This window comes from Periplaneta americana, chromosome 12, assembly GCF_040183065.1.
Source record: "Periplaneta americana isolate PAMFEO1 chromosome 12, P.americana_PAMFEO1_priV1, whole genome shotgun sequence".
NCBI classification, from domain to species: Eukaryota; Metazoa; Arthropoda; class Insecta; order Blattodea; family Blattidae; genus Periplaneta; species Periplaneta americana.
Window position 1 is genome coordinate 107,014,398 of NC_091128.1, and position 12,536 is coordinate 107,026,933.

At 38.0% G+C, this 12,536-nt stretch overlaps 1 protein-coding gene across 1 annotated transcript in view; it reads left to right on the forward strand.

Moving 5' to 3' along the window:
- The window catches only part of LOC138709973 (protein dissatisfaction-like), a 91,810-nt gene that overhangs the window by 78,991 nt on the left and 283 nt on the right, over window positions 1–12,536 (forward strand). The window contains exons 8-10 of the mRNA XM_069840655.1: window positions 10,035–10,118; window positions 11,917–12,072; window positions 12,179–12,260. Of these exons, the coding sequence (XP_069696756.1) occupies window positions 10,035–10,118; window positions 11,917–12,072; window positions 12,179–12,260 (322 nt within the window). The remainder of the gene's footprint in view (window positions 1–10,034; window positions 10,119–11,916; window positions 12,073–12,178; window positions 12,261–12,536) is intronic.

Below are 12,536 nucleotides of genomic sequence, written 5' to 3' on the forward strand. Positions count from 1 at the left end.
GATGAGTTTGAAGATTCGCCATGGGTTACTTGACATTAAACTTACAGATGGAGAAAAGGTCGAAAAAATCCAGCCATATAATAAAGCCAAACGAGTTTCGAACTCACGCCCAAGCCCAGCCTCGAAGCATGATTCCCACTCATTAGTTCTAACTACGCAGATGATCTGTTGTGTCATAACGAGGATGATGATGATGATGATGATGTAAAATAACCTTAAGACAAACTTTACTGCAACATGTCACATTAGTAGACCTATAGACTATATATAGTCCTTATCTTTCCTTTAAGCATTTTTTCATCGTTCAGAGTATTTCCCTCCGAAGTAAAATTTAACTAGCTACGTCAATATTAGGTTTTACTTTATTAAGTTACAAGCTGTATTTAACTTCAAATACATTTTTGCCTGATTTTCTATTTCTTTATTAGTCTATATCTTGACTCTTACATTCTTTTAACTATCTACATTTCCAGTCATCTGCTCTTCATAGCATACGGTTCTGCAGTGAATTATGGTCAGTACGCAGTCCCTACTCTGGAGCAGTTGTCATGACCCGCAGCGGCTGTGCGTGGCAGTTTGACTTGGCACTTCCTCCGTGTCTTCCTGTCCCCGCATTGGTTACTCCAGCATTGACTTTTCGACACGATGTTTTCCTATTGGCTTGCGGAAACCTTGGCTGGAGTGACTTTATTGACGCCCCAGTTGACAAGCGGCCAATAAGCCAACATCATCTGAATGCTCATTGGTGGAGATTTCATCCACTCTCAGTTGAAAACAGATCTCTATCCACGAAACCTTACACGCTACAAGACATTCTGGCAACCCATTTTTATGAACATTAGCTCTAACAGCGAGAAAGCAGGGTTTGAATCACCATCACTAATACATGAAGTTTCTTCTTCTTCTTCTTCTTCTTCTTCTTCTTCTTCTTCTTCATGAAGGAAAAGAGATTAGGACTTTTCCAATTGAAGACTACAGAGAAAAAACCTGATAAGTCGCGTTTTACTGTTTTTACAGGAGAAAAAAGTTAAATGTTTAAAGACTCATTATATTCTATTATCTTTGGATTATCATTCTTCAAATTTCTTTGGACCTATAGGCCTAAGATTGTTATTCTCTACAGTTAAACTACACAAATCTACACTACTTGAGCTTATTACATGACATCTAAAACAGAAAAACGATAATTTTGGACTTATCACATTTTTCCCTGTTGTGCTCAATTGTTAACGAGAAGCAGGAAAAATTAAACAGGGCATTACTTGCTCTGTTACCGTTGAATACTTTATGTAGCTAATGTATCTGTAGGGCTTGCATTATACTGTAACTTATACGTTTTGAATTATACTAAATATTGCAGTAGGCTATATTCACGCATGTACTCGACATGCTTGCTTCGCACCGACGCACAGTGTGCAATTTCCTAAATCTAGCTGGACAAAATTCATCTTATGAAGACACTGTGCGGTATTTCTCGCGGATATTTATTTCTTTTAGAGTAGTAGGCCTATAAACATTGCTATCTGCAGAGTGTTGAATCCACACTTCTCAGTCGCAATAGAGAGCGCTTTGTTGGAAGTCGCATTAAGGCTAGTAAATTGCGTTTTCTTTTCTTCTTTCACATGGAATTTATAAATCCAGGTATTTGCTACATCACAATGTGTAATTTAGCTAAATTACTAAATTAGAGCCCCCAATACGTATTTTATTTGGTATGAAGGACATTTATAGGCCAATATATATTTTTTTCCCCAAAAACTCTGACTTGAACTTGAGTTATAAAATAGGAGCTGCTGTGAGCTGTCAAAATAATTTTATATTTATATTCCGACATTATTACCTGTATGAAATATTGTTTGCTTGGTTGCGTATATCTGCGAACCCAACCGATATTAATTATTTTCAGTGGCGTGACGGCTATAGCCCGTCGGCAGCTTTTTGGAGTTTGGTGTCACAGTAGTGCTGAGTCACAGAGTGATGAAATTTTAAATAATATTATAGACCTAATACCATTAGAATTAAAAGATAATCCCAGTGATATTAAAAATAGAATTAACACAGTTATCAGAGATTTTTAATCGAAAATTATGTCCCTCTGGTTAATAAGTTACTTAGATAAGTTATGCCACAGAAGTTAGAAAAGATTCATAAAATATAATGCTGACTGACTAATTTACTTCAATTTTCCAGAAGAAATATTGTGCAATTCTTTTGCTCCTGCGCCCGGGGATGCGATACCTCGTCCGAGTAGAGGTCATCCAAGAAAACTGTTCGGTGAAACAGCAATAGCTATGAGATTTTGCATATATCCATTAAAATTCTCTTCCAGAAAGAAACATCACAATTAACCAGACAAGAGACAGATAAAGCTCAACTGCAAATCAATGTTCTGGAACCTACCGAGATGCTTACCCTAACAGAGAATAAAACGTCTAAGAAATACTATAGCCTATTTGGGGTGCACTGCCTAAAGATTTCAATAAGGACCAAGCGACGAAGGACACAAACATTGCAAAGGAAACTTACAGTTTCAGTTTCTCCACATTTCTCGCCTGGATTCGTTGTTTCGAATATGTTCTACATATCGTCTACAGATTAGAGATTTAAAATGCCAGATTAGGTATGAAACCGACAAATCTAAGTGTTAATCCAGAAAGAAAATAATTATAGAGACAAATTCCAAAGTGAACTGGGTCTTCTGGTTTATAGAATGAAACTTAGATGTGGGACTACTAATGACAGCAATAAGCTTACGACAAGAAGGTTTTTTTAAATGCCAGCCAAAGCGCAATAAAAAAACACAACAGGAATAAATGAAGACCTTATCCAGCGTTTCTGTGTGATTCTGCAAACATTAGGCCTATGGAGTATATTTGACATAAATGTGGAGACATTGCAGCAATTCGCAATATAAATCATAGGGCTACCATGAATTCAACAGAATAAATACATATTTTATATACAATTTGTCATATATTCAATTATTCTATTCATGGTTACTAATTTTGCCTAATTGCACCCCAAAACGTAAGTTATATAAACGTAGCTACTCAGAGTGTTTGTACACAAATCGAACATGCTACCTGTAAGTTCTGCATAAAGTTTCATGAAAATATTTTAGGTAGAAATAATTATTATTAATTTTGTTTAAATTCACTTCTATAACGGGGTAGTTCCCCTTACACAAACGTAATCAAAGTTTGTACACAAATAAAATATGTTGCCTTAAAGTTCTGCATAAAGTTTCATGAAAATATGGTAGATAGAAAATAAGTTATTAATTTTGTGTAAATCCATCCCCTATAAAAGGATAGTTTCCCTTACACAAACGTAACCAGAGTTTGTACTGAAATCAAATACGTTACTCTGAAATTCTGCATAAAGTGTCATGAAAATCTGTTGAATATGAGAGAAGTTATTAATTTTGTCCAGCTAGATTGAGAAAATTGTACACTGTGCGATGTGATACGCCTATCTTATATCTGTGGATTCCGTTGCGACGGGCTGCGTAAGTCTTCTTCAATATAACAAAGCTTTATTAACAAATTGTATCAAAACTCTTAAATCACATACGCTAGCTAAAACTGAATAGGCTAGGCCTACAGAGTTTAAAAGCTCGTGTTTACTTCCGTATTTCACTTAGCCTACAATAAATTAGTCAACAGCCATTTAGTAACCTAAACGAAAAATATGTGTTCTTATCTTATTTTTATACTCTAAATTTAAATATATCACCGAAACATTCTATCGGGCTCTGTTTTCTAGTTACAATTTATAGATGAATGAAAACGAACATAGCTAAAAATCAGACATTTTCGTGCACGTTATTTAGTCTCAAAAATCGCCACTGATCGCTGAAAAAATAATTTCGTCTTTCAGCAAAGAGTTGTATACTGTTCTATGAATAAGTGCCAAGATAAAAAAATCTATTATGAATGTAGGCTAGGTTTACCAGGGAGAGAGAATAATGGTAGGCGTACCTGAGCGATTCTTCAACCCATAGCTCAATAGAATAGGCCTATTCTATATTTTCAGTCAAGCAGTTGTAAAGAAAGTCTGATTGAGTTAATAAGTGCGAGTTTTGCCTAGTAAAGTATTTTATTGTGGTGCTACGTCTTTGAATTTATTTTTTAACGATTTTAAACGCATAGCCTATAAAAACCAATGATAGTGGTAGAGATTCACAGTAGTCTAAAGTAGGCTATACAGGCGACATAATGTCAAATTCTAAAATTCACAGGTAGGCAGGCCTATGTAAACTATCCGAATAATTTCTGATATAAATTTTATGGAAAATTCATTTCGAAATCCCAAAAGAGAAACATTACACTCACTTAGAATGTAGGCTTTCTCGGCCGGGGTCAATAGGATTGGTTTTATCCGGGCTAGAGAGCCGTAGTCTGTTGATAATGCAACCAAACGTTTCGTCCACTACTCCGGTGGACATCTTCAGTGGTGTGGTACACAGAAGCGGAGAGATCTGCTGTGAGTACCAGTCGTCCTTGATACACACAGCAGATCTCTCCGCTCCCGTGTACCATGACACTGAAGATGTCCACCGAAGCAGTGGACGAAACGTTTGGTTGCATTATCAACAGACCACGGCCCTCTAGACCGGATAAAACCAATCCTATTACGCCCACTATTAGGTACTACAAAAAGCTTACAATCTCTATTTTTGCTGTTCTCTAGAACTCTAGGTGACCAGGATTTGACAATAGGCCTATTGTTAAAGCGCTTTTACATCGACGCCATGTGCTGTCTGAACATTTAATTTTGCTTGAGGTTCTTGTGTAAACTATTCCAATTCAAATAAGTTATGGAATGGAATAGAGAAATTAAGTTGTAGTTACTTTAATAGAAATGTACAGAGATCGGCAGGCATTATGTGATCTTAGGGTAAGGGCTACTATAAAAATAGAAACAAGAAACATGATGAATGGCAACACATTTCAGAAACGATAAATATGGAGTTGAGGTAGAAAAAAATTAAGGGTGCAAAGGCACTATTTGATCATGTAGTAAAAAGGGGAACACATAAACTGTCAGAAAGCGAACTGAAGAAAGAAGTTAGGCCTAATTCCTCAAAATGGTTCCTGAACTTAACATCCTGAATTCGACTAAAATCTGACAACAATGCTGATTTAACCTTTTGCAAAAATTTTGTCAACATTCATACGATTTGTTGCCAACTTAATTTGCCAAAAACGTTATGCCACTGTAAATGCGTCTGTTGATAGTGAATAGGCCTATGAATGAAATCTCTCCAATACTTGGGAGAAATCGCTAGATAAAGGCTAGGTATATAAACGAAGAGACAAATAACGTCAGATAGATAGGCATGCCATAAGAATTTTTCAATAGACCTATAATATCAGTCTTGAAAGTAGGCTTAGACCGCCTCAACCGAATAGATTCTCAAACGTCCGAATTGATACCCAGTTATCGACGTTATCCGGTATGGGTGATGTCCGAGTTGATTCCCAGTTCTTGAATAGAGCCTGCATACATTTTATCCGAGTTGATTCCATTTAATACAGACCTAGGACTGTCTATTTACAAGGAATCAACTACTATAAGCAGTTTCCTTGTAAACAGGTATGGTTAAAAATGTGTCGCATAGGCCTAATCAAAACGGCTAATTGCTCCATTGTGTCAGATTTGTGAATAACATTAACTGAATTACTAAACAATAATTATTTAATGTTGGAGAGGAACTTCCAACACACAAGCTTTCAATAATCAAAACGGTAATTGCTCCGCTACTGTAATTAATCATTTGCTATTCAATATACTGCTCTTTCTCTCGTTTTTTTCTTTTCTGGGTGTTCTCATGACTTCGAAGCTTCACATAAGTGTTACGTTGTATTTCTTTTAGAACCCCAATGACATGAAAAATGTTCGGATGAGGTGAATAGAATTCTGCATTCAACTTACTGTGAAGCTCTTCACAACAATTTGTAGTGCGTTCCATGTTTGAACTAAATGCTCTCCACATTACAGGTGGAAATTCGAAATTTTCTTCGATGAAGGTATCCAGTAAGTAGGCTAATTAAAAAAACTTATCCAGCTTTTCATTCAAGGGTTTACGAGCCATAAGATCAAAAGTGAAACAGTCTGCCACTTCAACCGGTGGAAGTACGGGTAAACCAAATTACATTTTAAAAGTCTTCCTATCTCAGATTCCTTATTTTTAAACTCATTTGACAAGCACACCGTATTTAACTTATTTTCCTCCACGAACATTGCGCCAAATGGAACTTGCAGCCTTTTAGTAGCCTATAGTGTCTGGTCAAACTGAAAGAACAGCTGAGTGATTGCTTTTCTCAAAATCAACTAAAACAAAATCGGGATTTGTATGGTTTTTTAGTACTTGAAGAGCCATTTTGTATATTTCGACAGTTTTATCTGGCAGGAAAAAAAGCAGAGTAACGTCAGAAGTTATCAACACAGACATTATGTAAACATCACTCTCTCGCTGCTGACTCTATACAAGCAAAGGGAATCAACTTGGACGTAAGGTAAACATTGGTAGAAATCAAATCGGGAATCAACTCGGACGTCATTCATCCGGAAGCAGCCGCTTAGACATATAACTTATAGCCTATAGCCGAGAAAATCTCGAAATCGTTCAAAAAACAGGTTTACGATCTTTGTATTAGGCCTAGTTACTTCGTATAGGTAGGTCTACATAGTCTAAAGCAGACGTCTCCAAAAGCGTACTCGCGAGTAAGCCCCTGAACGGAACCGAAGCCAGTACGTAATGAGCGCGCTCCGCCTCACCTATCTCCACCTGTACTGTACTCAATGTTTATGCGTAAACGAAGAGCAGTGGTGGACTACCATTATCATTGTGTTGGTCGGCGTGTTCCATCTTTTCACAATGTCTTCTAATCATGGACGTAGTACATTCAGGGATGAATAGGAACAGAAATTTTTTTTTTGTGTTAGTGGGAAGAATGTGAAATGCTTAATTTGTTCGAAAATTCTTAAGGGTGTGTTAAAGTTCAACATGCGGCGACAATACTCGACTCTTCACAAAGAATATCATACAATTACAGGCATGTTGGACATGTGAAAATAATTTATTTTGGGGCTATCTGCATGACTGTTGGTTATACATAATAATCAGTATATTACAATACGTTTACACTCAGTTCCGCATGACAAATATATAGTTTTTTTCGTTTAATTTTAGGTGAAATGCGTAGGCCTACAAATATTTTGATAAACATAAAACAAGAAAATACAAACACAAATCACACACGTCTTAAAAAAAAAAAAAAAAAAACTTCTTGTTAGCTATGCTCTAGCTTGGAATATTGAAAAAGCAATGAAGCCCTTTACAGAAGCATCATTTGTAAAATCGCGCATACAGGACGTTACTAAAATACTGTGTCCAGAACAAAGTCAAAGTTTAAGAAAATTAAATTGTTTCCAATTACAGTTCAGAGAAGGAATTTCAAGACCACAATTAACCAGTTTGTAGCTTACTCACTTGCATTGGACGAAAGCACAGATAGAAATGACAAAGCTCACCTAGCTATTTTCATCCGAGGAGTTAATGAATATTTTACTGTGTCTGAATGTCTTCTAGATGTAATTACAAAATACAACTGGAGAAGATCTTTTCCAGGCACTGAAGGCACCATAGAACAGAAGAGGTTGAATTTGCAATGGCTTGTGTCAATAGCAACGACGGGGCTCCAGCTTCATAGTAGGCCTATGTCAAAATAATATACAAACGTATGATATTTCTTATTCTTTTGATGTTATTATTTGTAAATTTAAGCAGACCGTTGCCGCGATCCCCCACTGATCGCTTCTATCTCTTGATGTACGAGTCTCTTCCCCTTTTCTAGCCTTATAGCACACTGTGTTCGGCGGGCAGCATCGAGAGCACGAATGACGATACACTTTTTGGAGATCTCTGGTTTCAAGTATGACGTCCAAGTGAATTACCTTTCCCAAAACAAACTATCACTGCTTCTTCCCGCTTCAAAACAAGTTTAAGCATAACTTAATTTCACAGAAGTTTGGTGTTACGTAGGCCTTTTCCACTTCAGAACAAGGCGGAACGATGTTCGTAGTAGGCCTGTTACAATTGGTGTGCATTCACAAGAAATAATTTCACTAAGCCTAAATAATAAGTGTAGTCACTTCACATTTTTACAAAAAATTAGAAACAGAGCTGCGGATTTTCTTAGACCTATAGGCTAGCCTAAACACGAAAAGTTACTTGTAGCTAAATGAGGCAAGAAATATGGGCATATTTTATTTGGATTATAAATAATCTACGATCACATGTTTAACGTCAATATTTGCGAATTTCGACTATTTCTGAGAGCTGTTAACGTTTCACGCGATCAAAGAGAAAATTGGATTAGGTAAACCTATTTCCAATTTAGTTTTTAAAAATAAACATTGTAGTATAATGTAATTGTCTTTGTCATTACTGTCATTACCACAAAACACGATTGAACTTTTTTGGGGGAGAGGATTGGGAGGAGGATTGAATTTCCCTATTTCAATTATGTAAAGACTTTGATCTGGTCATTACATTGCCCTTGTGGAGCCAGTTTTTTTATGGAACAAGGCGGATATTAACACGGCAATTGCCATCTGCTTCTATTCTGACTGATTTTTAAATAGGCCAATTCTTCTGACCGTTTAATTGCCGTTGTAAGGTAATACCAGATCTCGTATTTTATCTCTGCCTCGGTGCAACGTCACATTTACTGTGGGAATGTGAGGCGATGGGAGGAAAGTTGTCATGCTTTTCAATAGTCTAAGCTGACGCCCACGTTGGAAGATAAGCTACTTGAAATTTAACGACCACTGACCGGCAGAGATAAAATAATCTGAGATCTGTAAGCCTGAATCATTTAGTGCAAATAATGTAAATAAATCGAGGAGAGAAAGAGTACAAATGAAGGGTTCAGAACCATAGTGGGCCAAGCGCCATTTAACAAGGGTTAAAATGAAGTTACTACCACAATTCAATGGAAACATAACTTATAGCAAGTAATATAAAGTTTACACATTAAAACTAAATGATATGTCAATCTTCATTAAACTATGGTATTCACTTAACTTTAACCCTCGCTTTTTCCGTTTTTAATAAATGGAGCTTGGCCCACTATGGCTCTGAACCCTTCAAATACTATCTGTTAGAATTAAATAGGCTTATCTGTCGCTCTACTAAACTTCAGGATATACGCTAATATAGCCAGTTTATAGGCCTACGTTTTCCTTCAAATAGGCCAACAGTTCAGTACAAAGTATGAAATGTGCATAGAAAAACGCTGAAAATCTGATAGTGGTAATAATTTTAAACAGATTTTATTAGCGTCGCGCGGGCTCCATGTTTAATTTTCTCTATCACGTCCACCTCCTGTAAGGATAGTTCTGATACCTGTCAATCTATTTTCAAGATTCACTGTAATATGATATATCTAAGTTCTTGCATATTATTAGGGAAGAAATGTTAGGTTCTTAGTTATAATTCCTACACAATCTTACAAGTAGGCCTACCAACTGTCCTGTAAGTTACATTGAACAGGCTTATAAATAATGTTTGACTTAAATATTGCGAACAAAAACTTTTCGAATAATACTGTATTTATGACTAAGTTACCCATAGCTATAAAAACTTTCTATTCAGGGAGACAAATTAGACTAGGTCCTAATTACCGTAAGTAGGCCTACATTTGCAACAACTAGGCCTACTAAGTTTTTATTTCCCTTCTTTCGAAAACGAGTTTCAATGAACGAGTGAGTGAGTGAGTGAGTGAGTGAGTGAATGAGTGAGTCTCTCTCTCTCTCTCTCTCTCTCTCTCTCTGTAGATATGCATTCATCTAGTAATCACATTTCAAACACTTACAGGAGACAACTGCCAGACTACTGTTCATGGGTTTTTGGGGGTGGATAAATGAAGATGTGAGTGAATGAGTGAGTCAGTCTCTCTCTCTCTCTCTCTCTCTCTCTCTGTAGATATGCATTCATCTAGTAATCACATTTCAAACACTTGCAGGAGACAACTGCCAGGCTACTGTTCATGGCAGTGCGATGGGTACGCTGCTTAGCCCCGTTCCAGACACTGTCGAAGAGGGACCAGGTAAGTTATCATCGGATTCCTTTAGTAGTATTAATATTGACACGATAACTACGTTTCTTGACTTTAGTTCATTTTGAATATTTCTGCTTCCTTTTCATTAAAAATTTGGCCCGTCTGCAAATACCGTGTTTAATCGAAAATAAGATCCCCATTTTTTTAATCAGATTTTTGTCTTTAAGTTTGGGAAGGTCTTATATTCGCATCGGGTCTTAAAATCGAGTAGGCTATAGTATAGAAACTTGAAAATGAAATTTGAGGACTTAGATTGTAATTAAGTAAAGATTATTGTATCGTACTAACACACACTAAATCTAAAGATATTTAGAAGTTTAAACTTATGTAGGCCTAACTATGTAGCCTATGTAACGCACAAGGCATTTGAAAGCACTATGCCACTCAAGCACAAGACTACTGGTAGTTACGAATTTTATGAGCTGTAATACTAAAAGGCATGATCAGATAGAAAGGATAAACGAAACGGCCAGCTTCCCCTACGATCACAGATCGAAATTGACGCTTTCTATGCCGCGCGCCGTGGTAACCACGGTGGAGGTTACAGATCGAAATTGACGCTGTCCATGCCGCGCGGCGCGGTAACTACGTTGGAGGTTACAGATCGAAATTGACGCTGTCCATGCCGCGCGGCGCGGTAACTACGTTGGAGGTTACAGATCGAAATTGACGCTGTCCATACCGCGCGCCGTGGTAATTACGTTGGTAGTTACAGATCAAAATTGACGCTGTCCATACCGCGCGCCGTGGTAACTACGTTGGTAGTTACAGGTCAAAATTGACGCTGTCCATACCGCGCGGCGCAGTAACTACGTTGGAGGTTACAGATCGAAATTGACGCTGTCCATACCGCGCGCCGTGGTAACTACGTTGGTAGTTACAGATCAAAATTGACGCTGTCCATACCGCGCGCCGTGGTAACTACGTTGGTAGTTACAGATCAAAATTGACGCTGTCCATACCGCGCGCCGTGGTAACTACGTTGGTAGTTACAGATCAAAATTGACGCTGTCCATACCACGCGCCGTGGTAACTACGGTGGAGGTTACAGATCGAAATTGACGCTGTCCATACCGCGCGCCGTGGTAATTACGTTGGTAGTTACAGATCAAAATTGACGCTGTCCATACCGCGCGCCGTGGTAACTACGTTGGTAGTTACAGGTCAAAATTGACGCTGTCCATACCGCGCGCCGTGGTAACTACGGTGGAGGTTACAGATCGAAATTGACGCTGTCCATACCGCGCGCTGTTGTAACTACGTTGGAGTTTACAGATCGAAATTGACGCTGTCTATGCCGCGCGACGTGGTAACTACGTTGGTGGTTACAGATCGAAATTGACGCTATGCCGCGCGGCGCGGTAACTACGTTGGAGGTTACAGATCGAAATTGACGTTGTCCATACCGCGCGCCGTGGTAACTACGTTGGAGGTTACAGATCGAAATTGACGCTGTCTATGCCGCGCGCCGTGGTAACTACGTTGGAGGTTACAGATCGAAATTGACGCTGTCTAAACCACACGTACTGCCTGTTCACGTGTGCATGCGCTTTATCGGCCCAGACCCGAGACGAACGCTCTTTATTTTCAAAATATCTGTATCTTATCAGATATGTTTAATAATGTATTTTCTGAGAGTTCCTACTTAATTAAAGAGAGTATAGAATTTGATTGAAATATTGTAATATAATACGCAGCAATTTTTCAAGTTATTTGAAAGTAAAATATTTCGACTAAATAGTAGCCTAACACAGAGCGCTAACAAAACAACGTATATTTGACACAGTTGCTGCTGCTCCAGGAGTCTTGGAAGGAGTTGTTTCTATTGCACCTTGCCCAGTGGTCCATCCCGTGGGACCTCTCGGCTCTCTTCGGCTGCAGCAAGGCGCGGGACCGATTGCCTCAGGATGACGTCACGAACAACGAAATTAAGACGATCCAGGTTTGTAGGGTCGTGTCTGTTCATTGAACAACTTTCCATTTCGAAGATCTCGCAGATTAACAAACAAAAGTCACAATGGTATGGTCTACATTTAAATTTTTCACAGGAAATCATGGGAAGGTTCCGCCAACTGTCGCCAGATGGAAGTGAGTGCGGCTGCATGAAAGCTGTAATTCTCTTCACACCAGGTAAGAAGACCTACGTGAAAGTTAGAAGTGTCACATCATTGCAACATGTCTTCTAGTTTTCGACTCCGGTTTTCGAGTAGAATTTTATCTTATGAGAAAGGGGTCATTTTCTTCTCTTCCCGTTTCGCTTCATTTTCTTCTTACGCCCATCCATTCGTTTGCATCTCACAGATAAAACAGTTTATCCTGTGATCAACAAAATTATTCTCTTGGAAAATAATAAAATATCTTGTCTGATTTATATCCTAAAAATAAAGGTAGGCCTATTATTGTTTT